Genomic DNA, 26,381 nt, shown 5'->3' with positions numbered 1-26,381 from the left:
AAAAAAAAAAAAAAAAAAAAAAAAAAAAAAAAAAAAAAAAAAAAAGACAGCTCCTTGAGGAAAAAAATAACAAAAACCAGCCTAACACAGAATTTATAGTAAATTCTGCTCTTTCACTCATCTAGGAACTGTTACGCAGTGAAAATGAAACCTGCCCATCTGCACACAATTCCCCTCAGCAGMGAAACCGCACACCAGGCTGACTCCTTCCTTCTGGAGAGTTCATACCCAGAGGCCAAAGGAGCTGCTTTATCATGAAACCAACATCTTGTAGCTGCTCCTCTACAGTCACACCAGCAGTCCTTGCACCAGGCATAGAAACCTGTTCACAGTTACTAGAGACATTCTCTTCCCCCCAGTCTTATGGCTTCCAAGCACCAGGCTGCTCCAGGAAGGTCTCCAAAGCTGACAGTCACTAGAATTATGTGTCCGTCTGCTTCCATTCTAAACATTTTCATTCTATTACAGAGAAAAAAAAAAGCAATTTGATTTGTCAGCTCCTCAAATTCCTGCTGAGTGTGGATGATTCCTGTCATCCTGTTACACAGAAAAAACACAATATAGGGAAACATAGCAAATATTACCTCAGGTGAGAATGTTCAGTGAATACACACACACACATACCAGCCTTCTCTAATTGTATATTAGTTTTTAGTAACCAGTTCTTACTGGCTGAGGATCTAACAATAATAAAAGGCCACAGTGAGCACCATCACAAGGCCCTTACTTTATCCAGAAGYGTAATGTGCTAGTTCTAGATACAGGCATGCCCAAATCCCAGGAGCACAGACTCCAGGTTTGTACAGGCAGCCCTGGTGGAGAGTTGCACACTGTTCTGCTGCCTGTGCACAATGAGAAACTGAGCTGAACTCACAGTCTCAGCTGGCCTAATCTGGTTTTAAGAAATTGGGAGGGCAGGAACTCAACAAAACCACCTAACCAAAAATCAGTCACATTTTTTTCTTCCTAAATTCAGCAAATGTCACCAGATGCAAACAAAAAGGGGCTGACAAATCAGAAGGGGAGATTTTGCACACCAACCTTTCTTGGTACAGGGCAGTCTACCCACAAGGTTTACAATTACCCATTACACTCTGCTCAGGCACAGTGGAAGTGTTTTGCCTTGGCAGGTCCCTAAGTTCTACCAGTTACCTATAATGACAGACAAGAGACCTTGAACTAAAATACAAGAAAACGAGAAGAGACAAATTGCGAAAGCCAAGCAAATAACACAGTGCTAAAATGCTACTTTTTATACTATGCATACCCCCAGTGTTTTTGTGTAACAGCAGTGGAACAGAGATCTCCAGGAATAGGTGTTGCAAAGCTTTAACCTAAAGACACTGAACAGCACTAAACTCATGTAAAGAAGTTGCAAGGGAGAGGGAAAAAAAACCCCACACAGGAAACCCCCTTCTTTTTAAATAACACCGTTTAAGATGTTGTGCTTCCACAAGCAGGTAAAAACAGTTTCAGTCTGATTAGTGACAAAAAGTTATAACAGAATAAAAACCACTCTTGCCCACAAGTGGACTTTTGCAAAAAGTCCTTTACCATARAAAACAAACCAAAATAAAAACTTTTAAAATAATTTCCTGCTGGGGAACCTCTTTGCTCCTTCCCCCACCAAACATTTTAACCAATTTGAAAAGATAACAAGCATCCCACGACAAGATTTTGGCCCAGTTACCCCAAGCGACATCAAGAAAAGTTCACCACTTCCGAATTAGGAAYTGGCTTTCTGAATTAAAACTTTAGTGATTTAAAAACTCTGAGGCACTGTATCTTTTTTTTTTAAGCTACAAAATAGCTTAAAATAGCTTAAATAGTTTAAAAGAAGACAAGAACATCCCCCCCTCCTCCCCTCCGCCAAACCYACCAATTTCAGAGCCACTGTCACTCCAAGGTAAAGAGACCGTCACCAGACAGACCATTTAACTTCCAGAATTACCCTTCTGAACAAGGGGACCTGCTCACTCCATTCCCTTCCACCTCACACACTGCCCAGTCTCCTGCTGCAGCCTTCAGCWACCCTGAATCAAGTCCCTGTGTCACGGGAATGCGAGCGCTGCTCACGGGAAACAAAGAGATAACTAAAGGCGCTCACCACCTCAACAGGCAGCCACGGACACGTACAGCTTTGGGGAAGGCAAGGAGARCGGAGAAAAACACACACTGGAATAACTCATCTGTATCAATCACCTGTTCTTCCTACAAATTTCGGCACTATTATTAGAAATCCTTTCTTGCCTCGCTTTCTTGCTGAAGCTGCCACTCCCACATCCCTCTGTTGCTGGAAGGCTGAGGCAAGCGCGGGTCCCTCTGGAGTCGCCACTACAGAATTAACTCCTTCCTCTCCCCTGCCCGGCTAATATCGCTTTTGAGTCTGACAACTCTCACCAGAAATGAAAGCGAGATGCTGGACTTCACCACGAAGCCCAAAGGCAAGAAAGAACTTTTTGTGAAGGCTCGATCCCAGCGGGGGAAGCASCAAAGGGGCCGGAGTCGCTGGGGGAGCGGAGAGGTCACTCCTRGCACAGGCGAGGAGGGACGAGCGGAATAGCAACTGAACAGAACTGAACTGGCAGTTCAAACACAGCAAAGAAAGAAACAACSGCACCGCTGAAACGCAAGGCCGGATTCGGCAGGCAGAAAGGAAGCGGGAGATCGACCAGGAGGCAGAGGAGTTTCCAGTACTCAGTAGAGAAGGCAGAACGCGATCTCCCGTGTGGTCACTCCATCCCACAGGCTGGGGGGCTGCGAGGCGCAGCCGGCACCTCCAGCTCGGCGCTGATACCCCACGGCCCGGGAGCCCGCGGGCCCGGCACCCGCCCCGCCACCGCCACCGCCACCGGCCCTTCCCGGGCGGGCCCGCGCCGCACCGAGTCTCGGGGTGCGCCCGGGCCGCCGCCCACGTTCACAACGCGAGTTTCCCGCCCAACGCGGTGTCGCGATCAGGCCGCTCCCGCGGCCGGGGAACCCCGGGCAACACTCACCGGGAGCGGAGCTGCAGCACTGGGCGCTCACGGCGATCGCCCTCCCTCGCTCGCTGTATTTGAGGGCCCAGACCCCGCCTCACGGGCGGGCGGGAACGCGCGGCACGCGCCGCCTGCGGGCCCGGCCCAACGGCCGCGCGGGCTGAGCGCGTGAGGGCTCGGGAAGTGCCCCGGGCCGTGGGATCCGCCCCCGGCACAAATCGTCCCCACAGAAATCCTCCTCCTTCTGCARTTCTGACGGGCCCCGACCTGGTGGTGCTCGGCCAAAGCTCCTCATACCCCATCTACAGCCTCCTCCCTGCCAGATAAGTGAATTTTTCGCTTTATATCGTTTTATGGGCTTAAAATCACAGAGCCAATTAGGTTGGAAAAGACCTCTCAGATCASCCACTCCAACCTGTGACCGAACACCACCATGTAAACAAGACCATGGCACTGAGTGCCACATCCAGTCTTTCCAAAAGCCCCTCCAGTGACAGTGACTCCACCACCTCCCTGGGCAGCCCATTCCAATATCCAATCACCTTTCTGTGAAGAAATTCCTCCAAATGTCCAACCCGAGCTTCCTCAATGCAATTTAAGACTTTGCGCTCTCATTCTGTCACATTTTGCCTGGGAGAARAGGCCAACCCCCACCTTGCTACAACCTCCTTTTGAGTATACTAATACACCATAGTGGCAATATCCTACTTCAACTAATTTATATTTAATACAGCCTTACATTCCAACGTATTTCTGTTTAGAGCAATCCTTCCCCGGTATTCAGGACAAGTGTCCTTCCTGTCACACTTTTCCTCCTAACACATCAAGTCACAATGCCACGCTCAGCCTTTGGATTGCTGCACAGGGTGTGCCAAGGGTGCTTGACTTTAGGGTATTTTTTAAAGTTTCTGGGATTCTACAAAACAGACTGAGCCAATTCTGATTCAGGTTTGAGTCATTTGGTCAACCCACTGGGTGACTCCCTTCTGGGAATACTGTTAGGGAAGAATAAAATGACACGGAAATATCTGATGACTTCTGAAGAGAAGTTTCAGCTTCTTCAAACTATTCAGCTTTGTTTTGGAAAGTCAACACTGCCCCAAGTAGCAAAATCACATTCTCTCCCTTCTGCCCAAATTGTATTTGTTTATTTTGAGAAATCGCTGAGGATTTTTTTTTATATCTTTTTATTTCTGGTATCTGAGTAATATGGATTATATATTTGTATAATTGAGATGTTATCTTTTGCTTACAGAAAGCCACGTGATTTCTGCACCTGTGACATGCAGAAAAGCCCCACACACTCAGCAGGTTAGGAAATACTAGTTTATCCACTTTCCTGGTATCCACAGGCATTCTCACTGTTCCTAAGGTGCCAAGACAAAATAGCACTTTTTCCAGAGTTGGTTTCTGGAGCGGCATATCTTTTTTGTTCTTTATTTTGAGTGCTGTGTAAAAGGATGCAGATTAAGGAAGGAGGCAACTCTAAACTGGTATCTATAAATTGAAGCATGAGGCCACCTCATTCCCTGTGGCTCTCCAGGAGATGCAGCCACATGCCAGCACTGTTGCATTTTCACCCATGTAGGATCCTTTCTTTTTCTGGTAACTGATCCATTGCTGCTTAGGATATGAAGGGGGAAGATACACTCAGGACTTGCTGGAATTCTTAAGAGATTTGTGGCTGGGTAGCACCCTTACATGGTAAGGTTTGCATTCTCCAATACACAAGACTTAAAAATGCAATTGCTAAYGTAGGCAGCATTTGCTAATTGTGGTCACAGCACTGATGGTGAAGACTTTTCAAAAAAACCTATAAAACACAAGGGAAGCCAGAATGGCAGAGGCTTGTAGACGTGGCTTTCCCTTACTTATTTTTCCTGACAAGTTACATTCACTGTCTTTATCCAGGCTGAGAACAGTCAGAAGGGCTGTATAAGATAATGTATATCTGCTGCTGCCAGAAAGGGGCTCTGCATGCTTCATGAACCCACTGACATCCTTCCTCCTGTGCTCCCGAGAGCTGAGGGCTCATTCATCCTCCCACCTCAGTAACTTCCGTTGCTGTTCCTCACCTCTGCCCTGAAGGCAAAGAGCTGGGGAGAGGTTCTGGTTCTGCGCCAAGGGGAACAAGGAAGGGTGGGTGAGGCAGCTTTGAGAGCATGGATTACCACCTGTAGAGAGGGTCAGAGGCTTCTGAAGGCTACTTTCATTATCAATGGAAAAGGAAAGCAGCAATTGCCACTACGCTGACCTCTGGGGGTGAGGTTTATTTATTAGAGGGTCTTTTTGTGGTGTTATTTCTTAGACATGTGTAACCAATCTGCAGGAGCACTAATTTTGGAGGCCCAGCATAGCTCTTTGCCCAAGCAAGCAATAGATACAGCTCTCCCTAGACCTCTTGTTCCATTCATGGTTTATAAAACAGCAGAATGTCTTGGTTTCTAATTGAGACTGAGGACTAACAAGTTAGCACTGTACCTAAAAGCCATGATGAAGTGTTGCAAGACTGGTCCTCCTAAGCTATGGATGGGAGCCAACTTCCTGTGTCCCAGAGTCCAGCAGTTGCTTTCCATACATTCATTTTTCTTTTGGCATCAAGTGAGAAATCGTTGTGGACTGGCCTTTGGACATCAGAGAGATCTCCTGTGCCTGGGTAACCACAACTTTCTCCCACTACTATTTTTATTCCCACTACTATATGGGAGCAAGAACCCAAAAGAACAGGAAAAAATTTAAGGTTTGAAAGGTACTCAGAGAGCTRCCACCCTATTGAGTTACACAAATGAGGCAGCAAGCACTGTCACTTCTGCCACCTGCAGCTCAGCCCGCTGGCCCAGGTCCAGGCAAGGGGAAATCCGTGGCCTGTCAYCCCCCCTGCTGCAGTAATAGGTCTGCTTTAATCACACCACCATAGGAACACCAGGGTTTATCTTTTGTTTTAGAAATGGTTCAGTGGGCAAGAAAACAAAACACATTGCTTGGGATTTCCCCTAACATTCTGTGTAAAGCTTCTGCTTCTTAAAAAAAAAAAAAAGGCTGAAGTCAACTGACAAGAGTGGTGCTGACTCGATGCCACTACACCAAGCTTCAAACTCCTCCTGTTAACTGGATGCAGCACTGACCCCTGGGGCTGAATATCAGCCCTTTTCAAACAGGAGATACCTTACCCAAGCTGCTGAGATTGAACCTCTGAATCCTTCTGGTGTGTTCAAGAGGCACAGCTCMGGAGCTAAGCCCTGCTTAGCTTTCCTGAGGCTGGCACAGTGCAGMTGAGACATGGCCATGGAGTGCTGGAGGCTTCAAGCAACACAAAAAGTCTGTACAGAGGCATTCATGTAATTCTTACCTTATTTTACTGCTACACCAGCATCAGATGTTCAGGCTAGTACTGCARGCTGAGGAAGTGAGCTACAGCTACAGAAATTAAATCCTACTTTCTACAATTCAGTTTATATTACCTTCATCCCTTCTTGGCTATTTATCATAACTTTACAGAGAATCCAAAGAAACAGTGTAAAATATGGAGAAGGGAGGACTATGTACTGGGGCTGTATCATTGATTTCTTTGCATCAGACAATTCAGAGCACCTGAGAGTGTGGCAGCAAAAGAGAAATTGAAGCCAGGCCCTTTAMCACCCAGGTTTATCTTTAGATCACCTCCTCACAGGTCCTCGTCAATCATCAACCAAGGGAGTGACAGCAGAGGAAAGAAAAGGTAACGCCACCAACAAAAAAGAAAAAATAATTAATGACTTTATTTTTTTTTTTTAGTTCAGTTGGCCATCTGAGGTGCTAAAATCTCAACACCAATGAAGCAAGTGTGCATAAAAACAAACGATAAAACACAACCAAATAGAAGAAAACAGGCTGGAACAGAGTTGGTTTTGTACAGGTAGGGTATTCTCTTTTCTGTTAACGCTCCATACATGCCAACCGTAAAAGCCTTGAACAATCTGAATATCAGAGTTCACTTTCATATAAAAGGGCAGATGCCAAAGCAACTCCCTTTGCCAGATTAGACGTCACACACACACGCATGCACCCATAGAGTATTTAAATTACTGCAATGCCATCAGAACATGGCATCCTCCCCTTCACATCTGCTTTCAGTGACACCCTTATCTGCCTGCTACCCTGCCTAGTACCTGCCAAGCAGTACTTGAACAATCCAAAAGCAGGAACTTCTGGAAAGCTTCTCATCTCTGTTATTTTGCAAAGGTCAACAGCCAGCGATCTCCTTCTCTGTGAACTATATACAGGCTGGTTTTTAGTATACTTTAGAGTTCTTTCTTGCAGACAGTGACAATTGAAATTCCCATTGCAGCTTTTCAGTTTGTACACGGGAGATTTTACAATGCAACACCTCTCTCATCCACTGGTGTGTGGTAAAAACACTTAATTGAAAACTCATTTTAAAAGAATGTTAACCAAACAAGGTGTAGCTGTGAACATTGTAGAAACAGCTGCTCACAAAAGGGAACTGCCRGCTGCTCTAGATCATGCTGTCTAGACCACTTAGAATACTTCATAACGTTCAGGATTAGGATGTATAAAAATATTAAAACCCACCAGAGTGCACACAAATGTGACTAGCTCTACGCAAGCACTGTGTTCTAACAGAGGCCTAGGCATTGCACAAAACTCAGATTCTTGACCGTGGGGGTAGCCCAAGGATCCACTGGTGTCTTTACATACAAACAAGTATTTACAGAAAATGCAGAGACGGAGAGAGAAGGACAGACTTTTAAAACTTGCAGTTTGCTCTAAAATATGTTCAGCAATGCAGTTTATAACATGCCCTAGTGAGACCAGGGGGTATTGGTTAACTGAAAGAAGGAGTATGTCTGAAAGTTGGAGCTGAAATGTCTTGTCACCTCCCCACACATTAGTTCTCTGAAGCTCAGAATTTTACAGCCATTTGTGAGTTTTAATGAGAACATGGTTAAAAAGAACMGAACAGCTAAAAAATGGTACTGTGAAAACAGAGATTAGTTGTTCTGGCAGTCCTCGCTCCCCCATCTCCATCTGCCTCCTGGGTATTTCCTGCCAGGAGTTGGTGTTCCCCTCCCTTCCCCGTAGGGGGCTGAAGTGCTTGCCCCATCCTCAGTGTGCCCATTTCAAAATGAACACAGGTCAGGTTCCAAGCTTGGCTCTCTTCCCACCTACTGCCGGGATGAAGCGTCCAGCCCCGGGTAAGAACCGTGTCACCAGGGGACAAACAGCCTTGCTCAGGTGCCCRCTGCTCAGGAGCTGAGGGTCTTTTTGCTCTCCTCTCACATGTGAAATGGACACACGTCATTGAATGCACGTGGCTGAGTCACTGCTGCTGCCCACTTGGGCTGCRCAAAGAGCTACAACATCCTGCTTGGATTTGGATACAAATAAGGAATCTTGTGCTCACAAGAACCTTCTTCRACTTTAAAAATACAAAATTTGAATTAAAAATATTCAGAGAGTAAAAAAACCCAGTTTCTGATATGCAGTCATAGTCTTAAAGTGCAACTGAACAGCAAATACAAGTTGTGCCTTTTACAACCATTTTGATATAAAAAGGCCTTTTAATATTCCCTTTCATGTATTTTTAATCCATTTGTGTGTGCGATGTTAGCCCTCATTTTCATTCTCACTGCTGGAGGCCTTCAGCACAACCCAAAGAGTTTAGGGTTAGAATATGTGGGTTTTCTGTGCAWTAAGGTATTACACCATTAAGTGATAACACTCTTCAGCATTGCAAAGATCTGGCCAATGGCCCCCAGCATGAAAGGGAAAAGGAACCATCTRGAATTTCTTCTTCAGAACTTTTTTCTGTTCTACAGCTCACATGCAATGACTTTTTGTTACAAGTTAGATATGGTCCAGATACCTGGTGCACTATAAAATGGACTGAGGTCAATTCTCTGCCCAASACAGTTTGCAGTAAACTTTCTATCTATCTTACCTCCTCCTGTGCCCCAGCTTTCACTGGTCCCTCAAATGCAGGCTATATAAACCATTGCCAATTTGAYTCTGGCAGCAGGCCCCAGCACTGGCAAATGGGGGGAATTCTTTGTTGAATATCCTGTTGGTAAAGCCAACTTTCTGGGATGCTGGTATGGCAACTATCACTTGCCAACATGCACAGTTATGAAGCAGCACTGCAGCTGCCTCTCTGCTTGGCTTCACCAGTATCTGGATTTAATTTGTAATGCCTTAGCATAAAACACCAGGGGGAATAAAGGGAGGACACGYAGAGTGGAAAAAACGCGTTTCCACAGTTAGCAACCAGCACTGCTGACAGTACCCGGGGACACTCCAACCCATTCTCCCTCAGCTTTGGGAATTCTCCCAGGTCAAGAGGTGAATTCAAATCATAGCCCTTGGCTTACACGAGACCAATCTGAAGGAGGTAGAGAGCCAACAGCAAGAAACCATGCTAACATCTGTGCTGGGGCAAAAGACTGAAGGATGTTCAGCTTTGCTGGGGTGCCTTGCACTGGCAGTGTAAATAAGCTGGAAGAGTCAGTACGCTGTACAAATGTGCTTGGTAATGGGACACTTTCTCAAAGACATCAGGAARTCTTAGTAATTCTTTAAGAGGAAAAGAACACAGTCAGCATCCCAAGGTGGGAAAACCTCTGAACACATTGAGTGAAGGATGGGACGCATCCCCAGCGCACAGTGCTATTTCAGCTCTGCAGGAAAAGTTAAGGACATGGTTTSCCCAGGTAATCTGTCCAACAGGGAGTGGTGCTGAGGTGCTCGGTGCATATCCTGCTCATCAGTTATCGTGTGGTTATGGTCAGGACCCTCCTCGCTGAAAAGCAGCAGATTCACTAACTGGGCCAAAAGGAGCTTCTTACAATAGATGCAGCAGGAAATGTGCTATTCTTGTTTTCAAGGAAATCCCTCTAGCTGTATCTCAGGAGTGTGAGGATCCCCTCTTTCAGTGAGAAAGAGACATATGGGATATTTCTGCCTCACAGTTTTGGCTTTCTTGTTATAAAAATGTAAAATTTAAATAAATATAGGTTTGTTAGTTCAAAAGAGAGAATCTGGGATGTGGAAGAAAAGGACGCTAAGAACACAAATAGATTCTTAAATTCCATGAGTGCACAGGATTTTTTCATAGAGGAAAACTCCTAGGGCAGGATGCATCCATGGSTACATAAAGGCTGCCCTTGCTGTGAAACAGAGACCAATCCACAATAGTGTCTTTCTCTAACAGAGTTAAAACTCTCCCTCCACAATCAAATATGTGTAACAATCAAATTATTAATAAGAACACTAATAAATAGCCACAGGTAACAACGTCCAGTAATTTTGAAGTGGAAGTTGTAGGATGCAGCAGGCACACACACCCATCACTTGTCCATTTTTTTTCCTAAAAGATACAAAAATGAATCTTCTTTCAAGTATTAAAAAAATAAGTTAATTGACATAAAAGGGTCAAAGTGACTGAGGGCCCAGGCAGGTCTTAAGCTTCGTTTCCAATGTGCAAAAACAAAATACAGAGAGAAAAAAAAAGAAAAAAAACACTGAAAAGTCTTAATGGTGGTTCGGTCACTTAAGGGCTTCTCCCTTTTAGGGGCCTAATAACCAGGGAATGCTGCCTGGGAACACCCCTGCCCCAGCACACACTTACCACTGTCCCACAGCAGTATTTTCCAGTGTTAAAACAGTCACAACAAAAACAGAACAAGGAAGCCCACCAGTCTCTGAGCTGTGGCCATGAAGATGAAGGCCAGCAGTAGCTGTCTCTCCAGTGTGTAGCAAAGCAGAAGGGCATCTTCCCTCTCTTCTGCTCCCCTTGTTCCCCACAAGAAGATTTATGAGGCTATGGTAGGGAGGGAGTCCACTGATGCCCACTTCTCTCCAAAAACCAAGAGGCAGAGCTCCATCACACATAGCAGTATCTTCTCTCTGTCTTGTAGTTCTTCATATCCATGCATAAGGATCAACTGCAGGTTTCTTTGGTGGGGAGGAAGACTAAAGCAAAGAAGGTGTTGCCCTGGGCTTCTGGAGCTCTCTTGGACAGCTGACTCCACTGCTACAGGCCGCTGTGGTTTTTCAGGGAGGGTGGCCACTTCMCTCCCTTTTATTAGAACTGGTGTAGCAAAAACGGGAAAGGAATGGACTGCCTTAAATCCAGTGTAGTTAAGGGTATTTCTTCCCTTAACCTCCTTCCCCACACATGGATTATTCCCCCCTCCCTCCTACCACACACACAAAAATATGGTCCATCGTACAGGACCTCAAGGAGACTCCACAGTCTCAACTCATTTCTTCAACTTGGCTTGCAGACATGTAAAACTTAAGCTTCTGGAACCAACACACTTATCAAAAGGCTTCTGAGTGCTTCAAACCAAATCCCTACATGCTGTTGGACCTATCGGAGGTTTCCCCTTCAASATCTTCCTATCCATGTAATTCTGGCAAACTCAGGGTAGGCCAACTGGACAGCACAGACCAGCAGAGGTAAACGTATTAAGCTCAGGACCAGTTCAAGCTAAAACCTTTGGAAAGCATGACTGCCTCCAGGTCCTTGTCTTCTTCTTTTTCTCGAAGCCGTTGCTCCTCAAGGAGAGCCACAAGAGAATCTCTCTGCTCCACTACTTCAAGCATTTCGTTCAGGATCCTCTTCTCCTCTGAGAGCTCCTGATCTGTCTTCAGATGATCTATAGAAATATCAAAAACTATCAGCATACACAAGGCTAGAAAGTCATGCAATCCACTAAATATTCCCTTTTGCTCTCACCTTCTACTGCCATCCGCTCACGAAGCTCCTGCTGCAGTCGACTCTGCCTGTCTTCCAGTTCTAGTTCCCGAGCACTGAAAAGAGCAGAAATCCAAGTTCCAGGTATATTAAAATACTGCATGCATTGTTTCATATTCATTCTCAGTTTCTGCTCCCTCTCTAGGTATCTGCTGTGCATTTTACCAATCTGGTGTGGAACAACTCTTAAATAATTTAAGATATATAACTATATTTTTAAAATATTTAATTGCACCTTTAGCATTTCAGGTTCTTTGCCTTCAGCCAGGAAGTGCAATGCCAAAGTGGAGCAAACTAAATATAGAGCAGTCATAGAGCAAACAAATCTGCAATACCTCTATGCATCTCCTGCTACTTCCCACTCTAAAACCGAAGTTACTTATTAACAAACTACTTATTACTTAAGGACATGTCAGGCCATTGCAAACACCACCTTGGGACTTTTCTGCCACTAAGGCCATCAGTTTCTGCCGCTAAGGCCATTGCTGAGGTGAGCTGAAAAACTCTGAAATGTATTTCAGTGAATTTGCACCATCGGAACAGAAAAAACCCAATTTCATTAACAGGAAAACAGCTTTACCATCTGATCCCAAATGAAAGGCACTCACAAATGAGAGGGTCCCASTACAGGCAGAAAAGAGGGCCACAAGGCAAAGGTGACTGAATGAAATTCTTTTGGCTACGCTTAGAAGCCAACTTGACCAAAACCAGGAATCACACATTATTTCTGCTTAGCTCAAAAACACTTGAATAAACAGGATGTGTTTTATACAAGAACAGCATGGGAAGGGCTCRCATACCTGTACTTCTGCGTGTGCACAAATAATTGGAACTTTCATCCCTTACCACTACTATTCCTTCTTCTACCACTCCTCTGAAATGTACTTGGTACAACCCTGTACTTGTCGTGTCTCAGCCAGGAATCAGCCCAAGAGGCTGCTGACCTCTGGCCTTACAGGGATGACAATAGTGACACATCTTCCACTACTGTTTATGATACAATCCCCATTTYTTCCACATTCACTTACAATATCATCAGCTCAGATTCATAGCGAACCAAGGCATTCTTCTCCTGCACCAGCTTGAACCACTCCTGCATCAGCTTGGGGTCATCCTTCTTACCCATGCCTGCCAAAAAAGAAACCTGGTAAATTTTCAGGTAATGCCCTGCAATCCTTACAATCCAAACTGCAAAAACAACAATGGGGCAAAATGTGCAAAGAAAGCCGAGCAAGATGCTGCCAGAGCACTCCCAAGCCGGGTCCATTCAGTTTGCCTACAGCACACAGTTGAGTGAAAGTCACCTCCAAAAAGGATTCTCTTCTCTTTGGAGCCTACTTATTTTTTTGTTTCTGATATTCTCATGATTACTTTCTTCCTCMCTCTTCCTGCAGAAAGCCCCAATTTCTATAAATATTTAACTTTTCCTTTCATTAGAAGAGTTTAATGATGCTCATGCCAGCTACTTAAACATATGCTCATCAGGAAAGGATTCAATTGCCACTCTGTGTGTTTTACCTGTATTTTCTTCWATTACATGTTCCCAATTTTTTATTTTACTAGCCAAAAGTAACATCTTGTCTCTTCTTTTTTCAGTAAAAGTAAAAAACTTTTTTCAGTTAAGTAAATCTCTTCTGACTGCTCCTYCTAGCCACATACAGATCCCCCCTGCACAGTGAACACAGAAACTACTTCTGCTGTACTGCATACCAGTGCTAGAAAGAAAAAGAACCCCCAAAAACATTTGCTAATATGAAAGCACAATAAAGAAACCTCAAGCCTTGGCCGCCTAGTACAGAAATCTCAGTTGGTCCTTTTATTTTRGAACTAACTCACATACTTACTCAATAGTCCACTGACGAATCTTGTGTCAGGAGTCATGTGGAATAAATGCAGAATGCTGTTCCCAAAGCCTTCTGTTGATATTTCTCAAACACAAGAACTTACCAAGGAGGCTTCTCCTGGCAAGCTCTTGGTCTGGGCCACTTATTCCACAGTGAACCACCTGCACATGAATGCTGTGATTTACCCCATCAAGGCCAGCAGCAATGTTCCTGCCTGTGTAGGAAGGAAGTAGAAGCAGGAGCAAGGCCTCAAATCAAGCTCAAGAGCACTTTTGGATTCCTGCATCCTATCAGTTTGTACTGCACATAACCTAGGCATCCCAAAGTAACTAATATCACTGGCTCAGTTTGTTATTATGGATACATACTCTCTGCATCAAGAACAAAAGCTCTCAAACAGCCCATCTAACACTAAAATAATAAAGCAGCAAGCTTACTATTCAGACTCTATGACACAGACACATCACAATTACACATTCATGGCTACTTAATTCAGACCCATGCCCTGCCTCATCCTCAGAATGTCAGAGAAGCGCTGCCCTGGAGCTACACATGGGAGAACCTACAACTCCTAGTAAGCTTCAGCTTGGGCTGCCTTTCACCTGCCTTTGAAAACRTGCCATACCAGCTCCTCGGGGAATACCAGACTCGGTTGTACCACTCTAAGAGCCTCTGGCTCTGAGGACTTTATACCAGTGTGTTGCTCAGTTTCAAGCATTCCTTTCTGAGCATCTCTGCACAATATGCCCACGTGGCGACAGGAGAGGGAGACTGTACATGCAGATGTCCAGTGCTGTGGCGCCATGAAAACACTGGGAAGTCTCCCCTTCCTTTCTGATGCCAGGATGTATAGAAAACAAATGCCTCTAAGGAAAAAGCCAAAAACACAACGCTACTGACCTATGAAATACGTAAGTATTTTTAAACAGCCAATGAGTAGAGGAATAATGGGAGGATTGGAAAGGGAGCACTGACAACTGATGTGAGGGAGCACCATGGAAAGCAGATAAGTGGTTAGCAAAATTACACCATGAACACACAAAAACAACCCCTTCCCCATGCCTTGGCAATGGAAACTCTACAGCAAACTAACTCCATTTGGGATAGTTAAAGAATGCACTCAGCAAGACAGATGAGGGAAAACTAGTCTAACTTAAGGCCTGTTGGTTTTTAAATATCAAGGATGTTTTTCAAATCAGTCCATATAAAGACACAGTATTCCTTTAATCCCTATATGCTAATTAAAAGGCCGTATTTGAAGAAACAGATTGTTGTCCCTTATCCCACTTTCCAAACATCTTTCAGGAGGAATAGAGAAATTGAAGCCACCAAATGAAAATAGAAACTTTTGGGTGTGACACTTCTGGTCCCACAGCTGCTGCCCATTGTCCCTCCCAGTCACTGCACCTTCTCTTGCACAGCTGGGACTAGCAAAAGGGATACTGTACCTTTAACAACTTGCCACAGGCTCAGAGAAGCTGGTTACCAGGTAGCTACAGACAAGGTTGATTTGGGGACACAGCAAGAAAAAGGCTGGGGATGGRGCTGGGGGCCTTGTGGCCACTAGCTGACTAGTGCTGCTATGACAACCCAGCTGTGGTCAGGGAGGACACAGGGATGTGAGGTTACGTTACCTTCATGGGCACAGCAAGGGCAGAAGGAGAGAGGTCTACGACGTGGTGTCCCGGCATTGGGCTCAACTTCAATAGGACCAAACGAGGAAGAGGAAGAGGCAGGAGAGGAAGAGGAAGTTGGAAGTGGAACGGAAGAGGAGGAAAGGGGTGAAATAAAAGACAAGCAAAGGACAAAAAGCATAAGAGTGAGAAAGAAAGGAAACACAAGAAGAAAAGAAAAGAAAAATACAAGAAATGGAGAAGCAGAAACAAGGGATACAGTCTACAGATGAATAATGTCCCTAACAGCACAGATAACAGGTAAGAGGTACACTGAGGTACTGGTGAACTCTTACTGAGCTGTACAAGTACCAGGCAGGAGGTTACTGTTACTGCACTTTTCCTAATGTACAGTTTCCAGTTGCAAGGTCTTTAACCGAAAGGTTTGTGACCCACATGTCAGGACGAGTAGAGATATATATTTAACCTCTGCTGGTAAATGTCAGATTTCAAGCAGGGTTAACAGTAAGTCTCGCCTGCATGCATAAGACACCAGCTGTGAGCAGCCACCCTACCTTAAAGCTCCATCAGGACCATGCTCTTATCATCATGGCAGCATCCACTGATGGTAAAAGTGTCCTTTATAATGGAACATAATGTCTTCAGACAGGGAACATCACAGGGATAATCCGATTACCATGAGACCAGCCTGCCAGGATCTGCTGTGTCAAGTATGGTGAGTACACATGTACCCAACTGGATTGTGGTGCTTGGACGGGAAAAGGCTTTTACACGGACAAAGAGATTCACATCAGGGTCTGCAGGGGCAGTGACCAACTGAGGGCTTTGCAGAGTTAAACCAGTAAATTTAAAGCTCTCCCTTGACATTCTCATTCCACAAAGCATTTTACAGCTTACAAGTCCTGTTAATATTGGTGACTTATTGGATCTTTATCATCTTTTCCATCAGCCAGTGAAGGAAATATTTCCCATCTCTCAAAAGATTCAGCTGTTTTAACACCAAGAACTTGCTTTTCATTACAGAGATAAACAGTAGGCAGTTACCAATGTCACTAATAGTCACAGGAGAACATGTACCAGGGAGGTGATGAGCCTKAAACACCAGAACTACCAGAATGGAACACTTACTGGGCTCAGGGCAAAACTGCRTTTATAAAGAGGAGGCATTTTGGTGTTGGGGAAAGGCATCAACTCCACAAAACAGTATGGTAAGAACAACACTCGTTTTGGGGAAGTCACCAGAGTTTGATGTTTGTGGTTCAGAGAAAGCTCTACAAAATTAGAGTACCRGTGAACTGGGAGGACTTTAGAAGGGACCATCACAGAACCAGACCAGCACATGCAGGACACACTGGAGCAAGAGGGAGAGCACACCAGCTTCAAAGCCCRTGACTGAGCAGCACAGCTTTCTCAGAAGAAGAAGGAACCTCTGTACTGGAAGTATGAAGGGGCAACATTAGGAGAGATGCCACAGCTGGCCATAGGACAGTCACAAATAAAGCATCAACAATAGTTGAGATAGAACCAGAACAATAATTGTAGTTGTTCTGAATTTTCCAACTTCTTGATTTAGAAGATAAAAATACTAAGGCTTCTTTTCTACCATTGCCATTTCACAGATCAGGTTACAAAAGCAAAAACAAACAAGAAAAGCCCCAAACCACTAAGGTACAATGAAGAATATGCTTTCACACAAAGCAGAGCATTTAATGCAAGATACTTATTAAATATTTTTATTTCACATCCTACCTTATTTATCATTATTTCTTYTGTGTAAGCTTCAATACTCTATCTTGGTCTAATCACTATTTTGAGGGGGGTCAGGAGATGGACATTTAACTGTATGGAAAAATCCACTTCCTTCAGGGTTTGAGATCTCATTCAGAACTGGGGATGGGGTATTTGATAAATTTCAAGCCGTGGACATAGAGACTTAGCAAGGAACTCCCAGTTTTCTGTATTGATCTGAAAATAAACACCCAGTATGTAAAAATGTCATTCATCTCATTATGACATGGCCACAAACTACTAACTTTTGTCATCAATGAGCAAGTGGTCTGGTACTAGGAGAGGATCCCATTTTTAACCTCCAGTAAAAAGCCACAGGGATTACAAAGCACCTGACTAATACGGAAGTCACTCCCAACTGTATTTTTCTCTTTTGCTGTTAGTTATSCTCCCACTCTTGTCTAAGGAAAATTTGTCCTTGAATGAAGTTACAAAGTCCACGGTATCTACACCAGTYCTGCTGCTAGAAATGTCAACACGTTTTTTTCAGTAAGATAATAAACATAACCTTTGCAATTAAGATCCTTTCCAGCCATTCCACATGTAAATTACAGTTGCATCAGTGAACACCAGTTACGATTGTTAAAATTAATTTAGAACCAACTTCTGTCCAAAGTAGGATGATTAGTAAGGCTTTAGGAAGTCTTCCTTATGTATTGGAGGTCCTTAACAGCAGGAACAAAATGCAACCTGAAAATTTATCTCCCATARTTCTTTAAAGCTTATTTCATGGCTTATTCCTCCCAACGTCATTACTCATTCCACATAATATTATTAAATATTATTATTATTGCATTGTTTAGAGAGGAGAAATGAGACCACATCACAGTCTCATTAAATTAAAAAAAGGACCATCACAGCAAGGCAAGTTTTCTGGATGTGGAGTCAAGGCCAAATAGGAATACTCCATTTGTTGTGCAAATTAAGAAAATTTCAACAACCTAATCTCCTTTCTGTTTTAAGTCTCYGCTATCAAAAACATATTGACACAGATGTTCATCCACAGCATGGAAAGAGCACTGTTGGCAGCAGCAACACCTGCTGAAGTGGTTTGTTTGGAAGGAACTGAAGGACAAGAGAAGAACCATTTCTGTGACCATTTCCTTCTTAGGTTCCCCCTGTGCTGCCAGCAAGAGTCTAAGGTGTGGCTATAGCTTCCGGACAGAAAAATACCAATTTTTTCATCAGAGAGGGAAATCTGCCAACTGACTGTGTTAGTCATGAATTGTTCCTTTTCAATGCCACAGGACAACTTTTCTGAATTTGAAGGCTTGGAAGCAGAGCTCAGCAGTCCAAGCTGGCAAGCTTGAGCACAATTTGGAGGCAGGAGCTGCAGCTCGTTAAGGAAAGGAGTGTACTCCAGTTCCTGAGTACACTGAATATTCTAGAGAGGCAGAAGCTCTGCCTTGCACATCAGATACAGGCCATCAATAAAGTGACTGGAACTACCTTGCTTCTGTGTAAAAAAAAAAMCAAAAGAACGACCTTTTTTGTCACTGTATTCACTGCAATTGAGAGATTGCAGACTTTGCTACAGTGGTAGAAACCAAGAGGCAAGTCAAAAATAAATACCATAGCTTCAAAGCCTCTTCAACACAAGGACCAGAAATTGTATAGCCACTAGGAAAACATACCTTCATTTTCACTGTACATTGTGCTTTGTTACAAAAGCTACACTGGACTGTTGCATTATTTTCTAATTGTCATTTACCTTGTGATTAAAAAGCAATACTTCAGTCTGGTTTTGTTCTTTTCCTCTCTAGCTCCCTAACACTTCTTCCCCATCAGAAGCACACTGGTCAAAATGATTGATCAGGATGAAGAAAGCACAGCAGAAAGTTTGGGGTGGCAGACCCCATTATCCCCAAGCTCACACATTGATCCTCTTCACAATTTGCCCCTGTTTTGTGATATGAGAACTGTGATGATTTCTGMGAAGTGGTGAGTCACTCACTGCAAATCAGATTCACTTGAACACATATACCACACAGTAAGTGGGATCACATCCTTTGCAAGCTTTGCATCCAAAGACTTGGATTTCTATTTCTAATAGAAATAGACTGATCAGGGTGGTTTGGAAAACAGAGAAACACTGGCCAGGAAATCCAGCTCCAAGGCCAATCTCAGTTCCACTGAATCATTATGTGGCACTTGCCCACACAAGCTAAAAGCATGACACTTTGGAAATTTATTCTACTAACAAACTTTATCCCTCGTTTATCAAGAATGCTAAGGACTCTAATTTTAAATCGGTGCTTAAAATGTGGATCAGTCCAAAAGAGATCAGTAAGTCAAGCTGCACTGAACACAGTAATTGTCCTCTTTTCCATCCTTAAAAAAAAAATCAGATTATGGTCAGAAACTGAAAAACAAAGCATTCCAACTTCACTATTTGGTGAAGCTGTTCAACAGCAGTGTTGTTAAAAAACAAGGATACAGAAAGCCAACTCTTAGAGAACAGTATCCACATAACTGCAGGTTGAGAGCAAGGACTCTGACAAATATCTCACAAGTACATCACTCAGTGTGTCTGACATAACAGTTTATTAAATCTGAGACAAACCCATTATTCTCTAAAGCACAAGCACTAGAAAAAACCTGGGTAAAACTCACAGACCTCTRGATTGTCATGCAAACTGAACCACTTTTATTCATCCAGCAGAAGGGAGTGGGGGAAGGCTGGGAAGGGAAAAAAATGGGGAAATCAATAGTTGGAGGAGAACACACACACACAAATAACTCCACAGAAGTTTTCTGTTTTATTAGACCTTGAGGCATTTCAAAATGCAATCAGAATGAATACAGTCCTGCACTGACCTTGTCTCCCAAGACTGTTGTTTTTGTGTGCAGAAAGAAAACAGGTAAATTGGCTAACAAGTACYGGTACTTAACGAGTTCGTCTTATCAAGTACTCTTTCCTGCTCAAAATTTACAGCAAAGAAAACATGTTACCAATTCACTTCAGTGTCAAAAACAGCTGCAGACTGCAAAAACAATGTTTATCTTACAACTCCACTCCCCTTCCAAGAGAGCTGTGTTTGCCAATCACAAGAAATAGGACTGTTCCCACTTGAATATATCAGACTTCAGCCTTGCAGATTTAGACCTGCAAGGCTTTAAAGGACATAGTAAGCTCAAATATTTTGAATAATAAAAAGTTAATAAAAAGTGAAGTAACTGTTGAGTGTGCTTTAAAGAGAGCATAAAGATTTTTGGAAAAAGAAAATTGCACTTTCCTGCCCTGTTTACCTGATGTTCATGAGGCTCTTGTCAAGAAGGGAGAACGTGTCTGGAATCAACACTACCAAACGCACAAGCTCTCTTCCCGACATCCTTCTTGCCTCTCCTGGCATGCCCCAGCCAAGAACTAAGCAAGATGGGAATGTGTGGCTGTTTGCTTAATGATTCCCTGCTGGGTGCAAGGTGAAGGAAGCTGCTCTATTGAAAGCAGGGGAAACAGTGGAGGTACTTTCCAGAGGCAGACAAGGAGCAAACTGGGACAAGGAGCCAGTGGGTGAGGAGGAACTGAGGCCGAGACTAAGGAGGCAAGGGATAATGGAGAACAGACAAAGGACAGGGGAAAAAAGGGTAAGGGGCAAAAGGAGAAGGCAGAGAAGAAGGCAGGACCTAACATTTTCCAGACAAATAATTCTGGGCAAAAGAGGGAGCAGAGACTAAACATTTTGGAAGTAGTCCAAAGGCTGGGATTTAAGACTGTGGATTCTGTGTCWGTGGGAAGACCAGAGCAGGAGTAGCTAGTGGAGAGGAACAGGAGATCTGAAGGGTAGAATGCTAGGATTTCTTTGTAAAGAAGGGGGGATTAAAATTAAATGCCTGAGAAGGAGAAACTGGGACTGAGAATGAACATGAAAGTGGGGTAAGGAGCTCTGGATGAAAAAAGACAGGATTAGGACAAGGACTGACTGAAAAGAGGGAATAAAAGGACAAAGAGTATATATCCACCAGACCACTGCATCCTTCCACTGCCTGGCTCAGAATCCATATTTTCAAATCTCACTATTCCACAGCTGCCAATAAACATCTATAAAACTCACTGATTGTGTCCCATTTCCTYTCTGTAAGGATCTACACAGAAGATGACAACCTAGTGTCATTACCAATTATTCCTTAAGGACATGAGACAGCTCTGTGGTGGATCTGAAAATTATAAATCTGTCGACATACAAATGTAATATAAAGTCCTAATTTCAGTTGACTTTGCAACCTTTGTAATGTTCTTTTAACAACACCACACATACAATATACACACAGGAATAATTACTCAGAATTAAAATGTGACCATCTGTGGCATGAAATGAAACATCTGCGTTACAGCAACGGTACAAAACATTTCAGAACAGGAAGAGAGGATTATGACATCTGAGCAGAGCAACAGAGGTAGTTAAGATAGCAATCTGTAAGACTACAAACTGAAAGTTGACGAGGATGTCAAAAGTTACCACTCGCCTTGCAGAAGTAGTTGCGCAATCTGTAACAACTAAACATTACCAGTTTACTGAATAACTTTCCAAAATACTTTGCAAATTTTGTTAATATTCTATGACAGCATGACTAGAGTCATACCCATGCCTCAGAGAMATGGGTTGCCAATAGAATAATTAACTGTGCAGCATCCAAGCTGCTTGCAATGCTCAGCAGGACCTCCCGGGATTTTAATGGCACTCCACCCAGATGCAGCATCCTGCACAGACATGTTAATCTTGAAGCAGAGCTCTGTATCTGCCATTGAACAGTGACAAGCATCACCAGAGAAATGTATCCCTTCTGGCAAAAGTGTTCTGGCAGCCCCAAAAGCAAATATAAAGCATATTACAGAGGCAACAAAATAATACTCTAAAGCCACATATTCCAGGCTATACTGGCTCATTGCATTTAAAGGGATACTGCCCAACATAGTTTTTTTTTTCACATGTGTTGTTAAAACAGTTTTTTTGAGATGAACAAAAATTTGATAGAGTTTTAAGATGTAGCAACTGTTTTTAAAAAACCATTAATATTGTCTCTGACTGTTGGAAGCCCAAGTGACTGAGTCACCATATAAATAAAAGCAGCCTGTTCAAAAATGACCACTCTGAGGCAACTGAACTCAGAGAAACGGAAAAAGCAAACACRCAAAAGAGATAAACAATAAATTCCATTTCCAATTAACATTTTCTGCAACACAACAATTTTTTTAAGTGACAGTGTCCCTTTAAGTAAAGATTATTTTGCTTTTCTTATAGCCACTATTAGTGATTTTGATGGGGTTGCTGTCTCTAAAGAGGCACTAGGAGCAGAGGCAGGAGGAGGGAGAGGTGTAGTGGAGATAGCATTAAATAGGGATAAGGATCTGTTAAGTGTAATTCAGCATCAACCCTTTTACAGCTCCTACTCTATGCACATGAGTATGGCCAACCCTGGTGGATAAAACCAGGAAGAGGGTTCCAAAATCTCTCTGCAGGAAATACCCCAGGAAAGAAGGCCAGAGGGACTCAAYAGTGAATGAAGCACAGGGCTAGCAGAAGACTATCACTTCAAAATTAGCACAGGGGAACTGGGCAACAAATTACATCTACTAAGGAGAAAAGTCTTCCATTTTGTAACTTGCACTTGGGTGGATGTTCTTGAATAAAAGTCTATTGTGCCAGGACAATTTGGAGTCATTCCCAACAAATAGGTACAGGGAGATACTATGTGGGGACAACCTCCATGCAGGAGGAGAAAAAATGGTAGTTAAAAACCTGGCAAAATTATGTTCAAAGGATCAAATGCAGAACTCAATGAAATCAGGGAAGACTTCAGTGATGTGTCTTAGATCAGGCCTAGAGCGTGTGGATCTTTCCCTCTGCAGAGCTGGCCTGTAATGCACTCCCTCAAGAAAAACACAGCTTAGATCAAGCAACTTCATACTCTGAAAGGTAAACTAAATGAGACCCTCAGATAACAAGGCAAAGAGCAGAGTTTGCTTTCTCTTGGATCTGCTGACAGACAGACATGTTCACTTCATAAGAATAGATTTTGGGTGATTAAATTAGCAAAGGAAAGTTTAATTTTCAAGATGGGCAAATGCTAAATAAATCTCATTTGCAACCCAAAAGTTAACCACCTACTAAGGGACTCAGGAAGTTACATTAATTAAAGAAACCATGGTATAGAGTGATGACCAGATTCTTAAATGAAAATAAGAGCTAAACACTGCAAGATGTGTTTAACCCTAAATGGGATATTAAAACCATAGCATAGCAAGAAGTTTAATAGCTGTGTAATGATGCAGACTGGCTGACTGGAAACTAACAGCAGATTCCAGAAAAATGACTGGAACTCTTAACAGTAGATTATTTTCTGACTTTACAGCAAGACAAAACAAGAAAGAAGATATATATGTTATCTGCAAATGTTTTCAAAGTCCTTTGAGGGAGCATTTTGGTTTTGTCAGATCAACAACACACTCTGGCTTTTATGAAGAAAAAACGAGCCTCAGAAGGGCAAGACGGAGCCAATAGCATGACTAATCCTTGACAGTGCTGTTTGCTCTTCCTGTTCCCCTTAAAATAATTTCCTAAAGAAAATTTCAGGGATAGAGTTGGACTTTGCAAAGAAGAAGCAAAAAACCAAAATGACCTTCCATTGCTAGCAGGGAAGGTGGCAGGAGTGAAAACAGTAAGCAAATTTTGAAAAAAATGAGCACTATGAAAAATAGAAGAGGGAGCCTTACATACAGTTTGTGGAACATGCTAGGATCTCCTCTTCCTGAGCTGGAAAAGGGGTTCTGCTATCATGAGTCATGTGCAAGGGCTATTTCTTCTCTTTTGTGAGCCAAGGATGGGAGAAGTAGGTGAAGGGAGGGGTGGGGAGGAGTGTCAGCAGGGTTAGTGTCAGCAGGAGGTTCAGCCATACATACCACCCAGATGCAAGTCGATGAGGTCACTGTAATAAGACTCTCCCCAATAGTCTACAACAAGGAATTGGTGAAGACAGAGTTATTGAGTCAGATACCCACCCTAGCCCCATATAATCACAGCAATATACGAGAAAGATATARAAACAAAAAAAAGGGCAAACAAGAGACAGGCAGCTATACACATGGGCACACACACATATATATATATACACAAACACTATAGGTCTCTCTCTCTGTATATATACATATATGTACACACACACACAAATATATCACAAACATATATATGGGGAAGATGAAGAAAAAATTTCCAGCAGGCAGGCAAGGACTTCCAAGGGGAAAAATCAAGAAGTTTACACAGAGACACTTCACCTATTTGTGTTTGCAGCAGTACCTGTCACTGATGTCTCTCCTGTTCTTGCTGAGAAAAGCAGAATTAATCCTGTTGCTTTGGAGCTGGACAATATGTCAGAAGGAAACTGTAATTTCTTAGGACAGCTGCAGGAAAGGTGTAAGGGTTGATTTCTTGGAGGTGAGTGAGTGGAGGATGGTGTATGGCACAMAGGTGGAAGGCACGGACTGAGTGCCAACACAAATGGCAAACGCTCAGGCGCAGGAAGATGGGATTGTGTGTTCCTGCTAATGCAGTCTCTGTGCCAGGGAAGCACTGCACAGCAGTTTCCAGGACAGAGATGTGCATTTCCACAGCTGCTAGAGACAGGTTCACCATGAGTCTAGCACTGTGGAACATTTCACTGAGAGGAGACAGATGGAAGTACTGAGAGCAATATTTCTCACTGCATATGATTCATTTAATGTAAAGAGGTGGCTCTTAAAACTTTTCAGTATTGATCTGACAGTAGATGTTTTCCAAGCTCTTAAAAATTACTATCAAGGTTTATGYTAAAGGGAATAAAAGAAAGGTTCTGGAAATTTCTGATTCAACATGTTTTTCAGTTAATAATTGAAAAAAAGAAAAATCCACACAGGAAATAAAAGTCATTAGCATGTCCAAACAGGCGAATGCACTATAATAGAAAGAACTGCTGAATTAGTAATATCCTATTACAATAATTAACTCATTCAAGGTGTCTTTTGGGACACCACAGAAAACTGAGAAAATTCTTCACTGAGATCCTACTTTACCAGTGTAGTAAAACACCACAATGCATTAGGAAGGGGTGACAAAGGGAGGGAAAACAAGGGATGACAGTAGCTTAGATGACCTGTATATGACCAACTTGCCCCAAAAYAGAGCTTACACTGCTACCGGAAATACAGCTTATCCTCCAAATCATTCATTGTTGTTATGAATGCAATGATCAAAAGCTAAGATTTTTCAAAGTTAATCACAGAGAACATATTAAGGCAATTAAGTAATCAATCATAGTTGTGAGATCATTTTCTGAATCAGAAACTAAATGTTAGATTGAGCATTCAGCTTTTGAAAGAATAAAAGACCAACTGTGCTATGCCTGAGGCTGAGCTAATTTAAAAAAGGAAAAGACAAGGAGGAAGCCAAGAAGGTACAATGATTCTGTCAGAATTAAAGTTCATGGTGAGCTCCAAAAGTTTCTGAGTTTCATTAGTCCAAGAGCAAGTGTCACCCTATAAATATTCCAACTTGACAAATAGCAATTATGTGTGAAATTCCTGGAAAAAATATTGAGCTGCCTGTATCTATTGCTAGGATCTAAAGCTGTAACCTCTCAGGAAGAAAGCAGGACATCACTGTGAAGAATTTATTGACAGTCTTCTCAGTGTAAGTCACTTGACARTAACATAGCAAGGATGATGCAAAATGGATAGAAAACAGAAACTAAATTATTGTAAGCAAAAAAAAATTTTATCTAGAGAATTGGTTTTTGTTCTTACCAGTCCAACTGAAAAATACTTTTTTAAAAAATGGAAAGTGGTCCAGAGGTGAGAGATCTGAGGAACTAAAGTCAGTGGAAGACCTCTACAGAAGAAAAATTTGCAATTCTTTACAGACAGGAAAGATGACTAAAAAGTAATATGCTAAAAGATGCTAAATTACATAGACAAGTGGTTCCAATGTTCTTGTCTATCTTCTTCTATCAAAGAAAAAGAAAAGAGTCATTGCAAGTTACAGAATTCTSTTTCTCCTGTCTGGATTTTTAAATAATAGGAAACTACTATTAACATCACCCAAAACCCCATGCTTAAATGCCAATCAGTAAATGATATTTTCTTTCCCTACAGGGAGGGAACCTGAAAAATGCACTCATTACAGAGTCTAATCCGTTGTCCCAGAACAGTTARTACTGGCTGCTGTCTGTGGAAGAGCCATTATTTTGATCATGTACTGCAATCCTTCTCTATTTATGTGGACAAAGTAAGTGCACAGCAGACACCTGCCACCCTCCCCCATTTTTTCTCCTTGTACAACCTTATAGAGATTTTTTTTGGATGGTAACACCACCTTTTCCTTTATGAACTTTTGTTTTCATGGTTTCATTA

The 26,381-nt window shown here is 42.8% G+C and overlaps 2 protein-coding genes across 5 annotated transcripts in view; both read right to left on the bottom strand.

The window, feature by feature from the left end:
• Nucleotides 1-3,280, bottom strand: part of BID (BH3 interacting domain death agonist) — a 21,456-nt gene extending 18,176 nt beyond the window's left edge. The window contains exon 1 of the mRNA XM_057389992.1: nt 2,997-3,280. Within this exon, the coding sequence (XP_057245975.1) occupies nt 2,997-3,280 (284 nt within the window). The remainder of the gene's footprint in view (nt 1-2,996) is intronic.
• A 3,427-nt stretch (nt 3,281-6,707) lies between these two features.
• Nucleotides 6,708-26,381, bottom strand: part of MICAL3 (microtubule associated monooxygenase, calponin and LIM domain containing 3) — a 107,252-nt gene continuing 87,578 nt past the window's right edge. Inside the window, exons 38-42 of one of the 4 annotated variants that reach the window (XM_057390036.1) lie at nt 23,901-23,951; nt 15,212-15,277; nt 12,762-12,861; nt 11,716-11,789; nt 6,708-11,635 (exon numbers count right to left, since the gene is read on the bottom strand). In XM_057390036.1, coding sequence (XP_057246019.1) covers nt 11,451-11,635; nt 11,716-11,789; nt 12,762-12,861; nt 15,212-15,277; nt 23,901-23,951 — 476 coding nt within the window. In that variant the 3' untranslated portion in view covers nt 6,708-11,450. The remainder of the gene's footprint in view (nt 11,636-11,715; nt 11,790-12,761; nt 12,862-15,211; nt 15,278-23,900; nt 23,952-26,381) is intronic. The other 3 variants (XM_057390037.1, XM_057390033.1, XM_057390034.1) reach the window with 3 other exon arrangements.

Source organism: Malurus melanocephalus, unplaced genomic scaffold, assembly GCF_030028575.1.
Source record: "Malurus melanocephalus ecotype Western Australia unplaced genomic scaffold, MMel_1.1 scaffold_22, whole genome shotgun sequence".
Taxonomy (NCBI): Eukaryota; Metazoa; Chordata; class Aves; order Passeriformes; family Maluridae; genus Malurus; species Malurus melanocephalus.
Note: the sequence above shows the minus strand (reverse complement) of the source record. Positions and strands in the feature narration are given on the sequence as shown.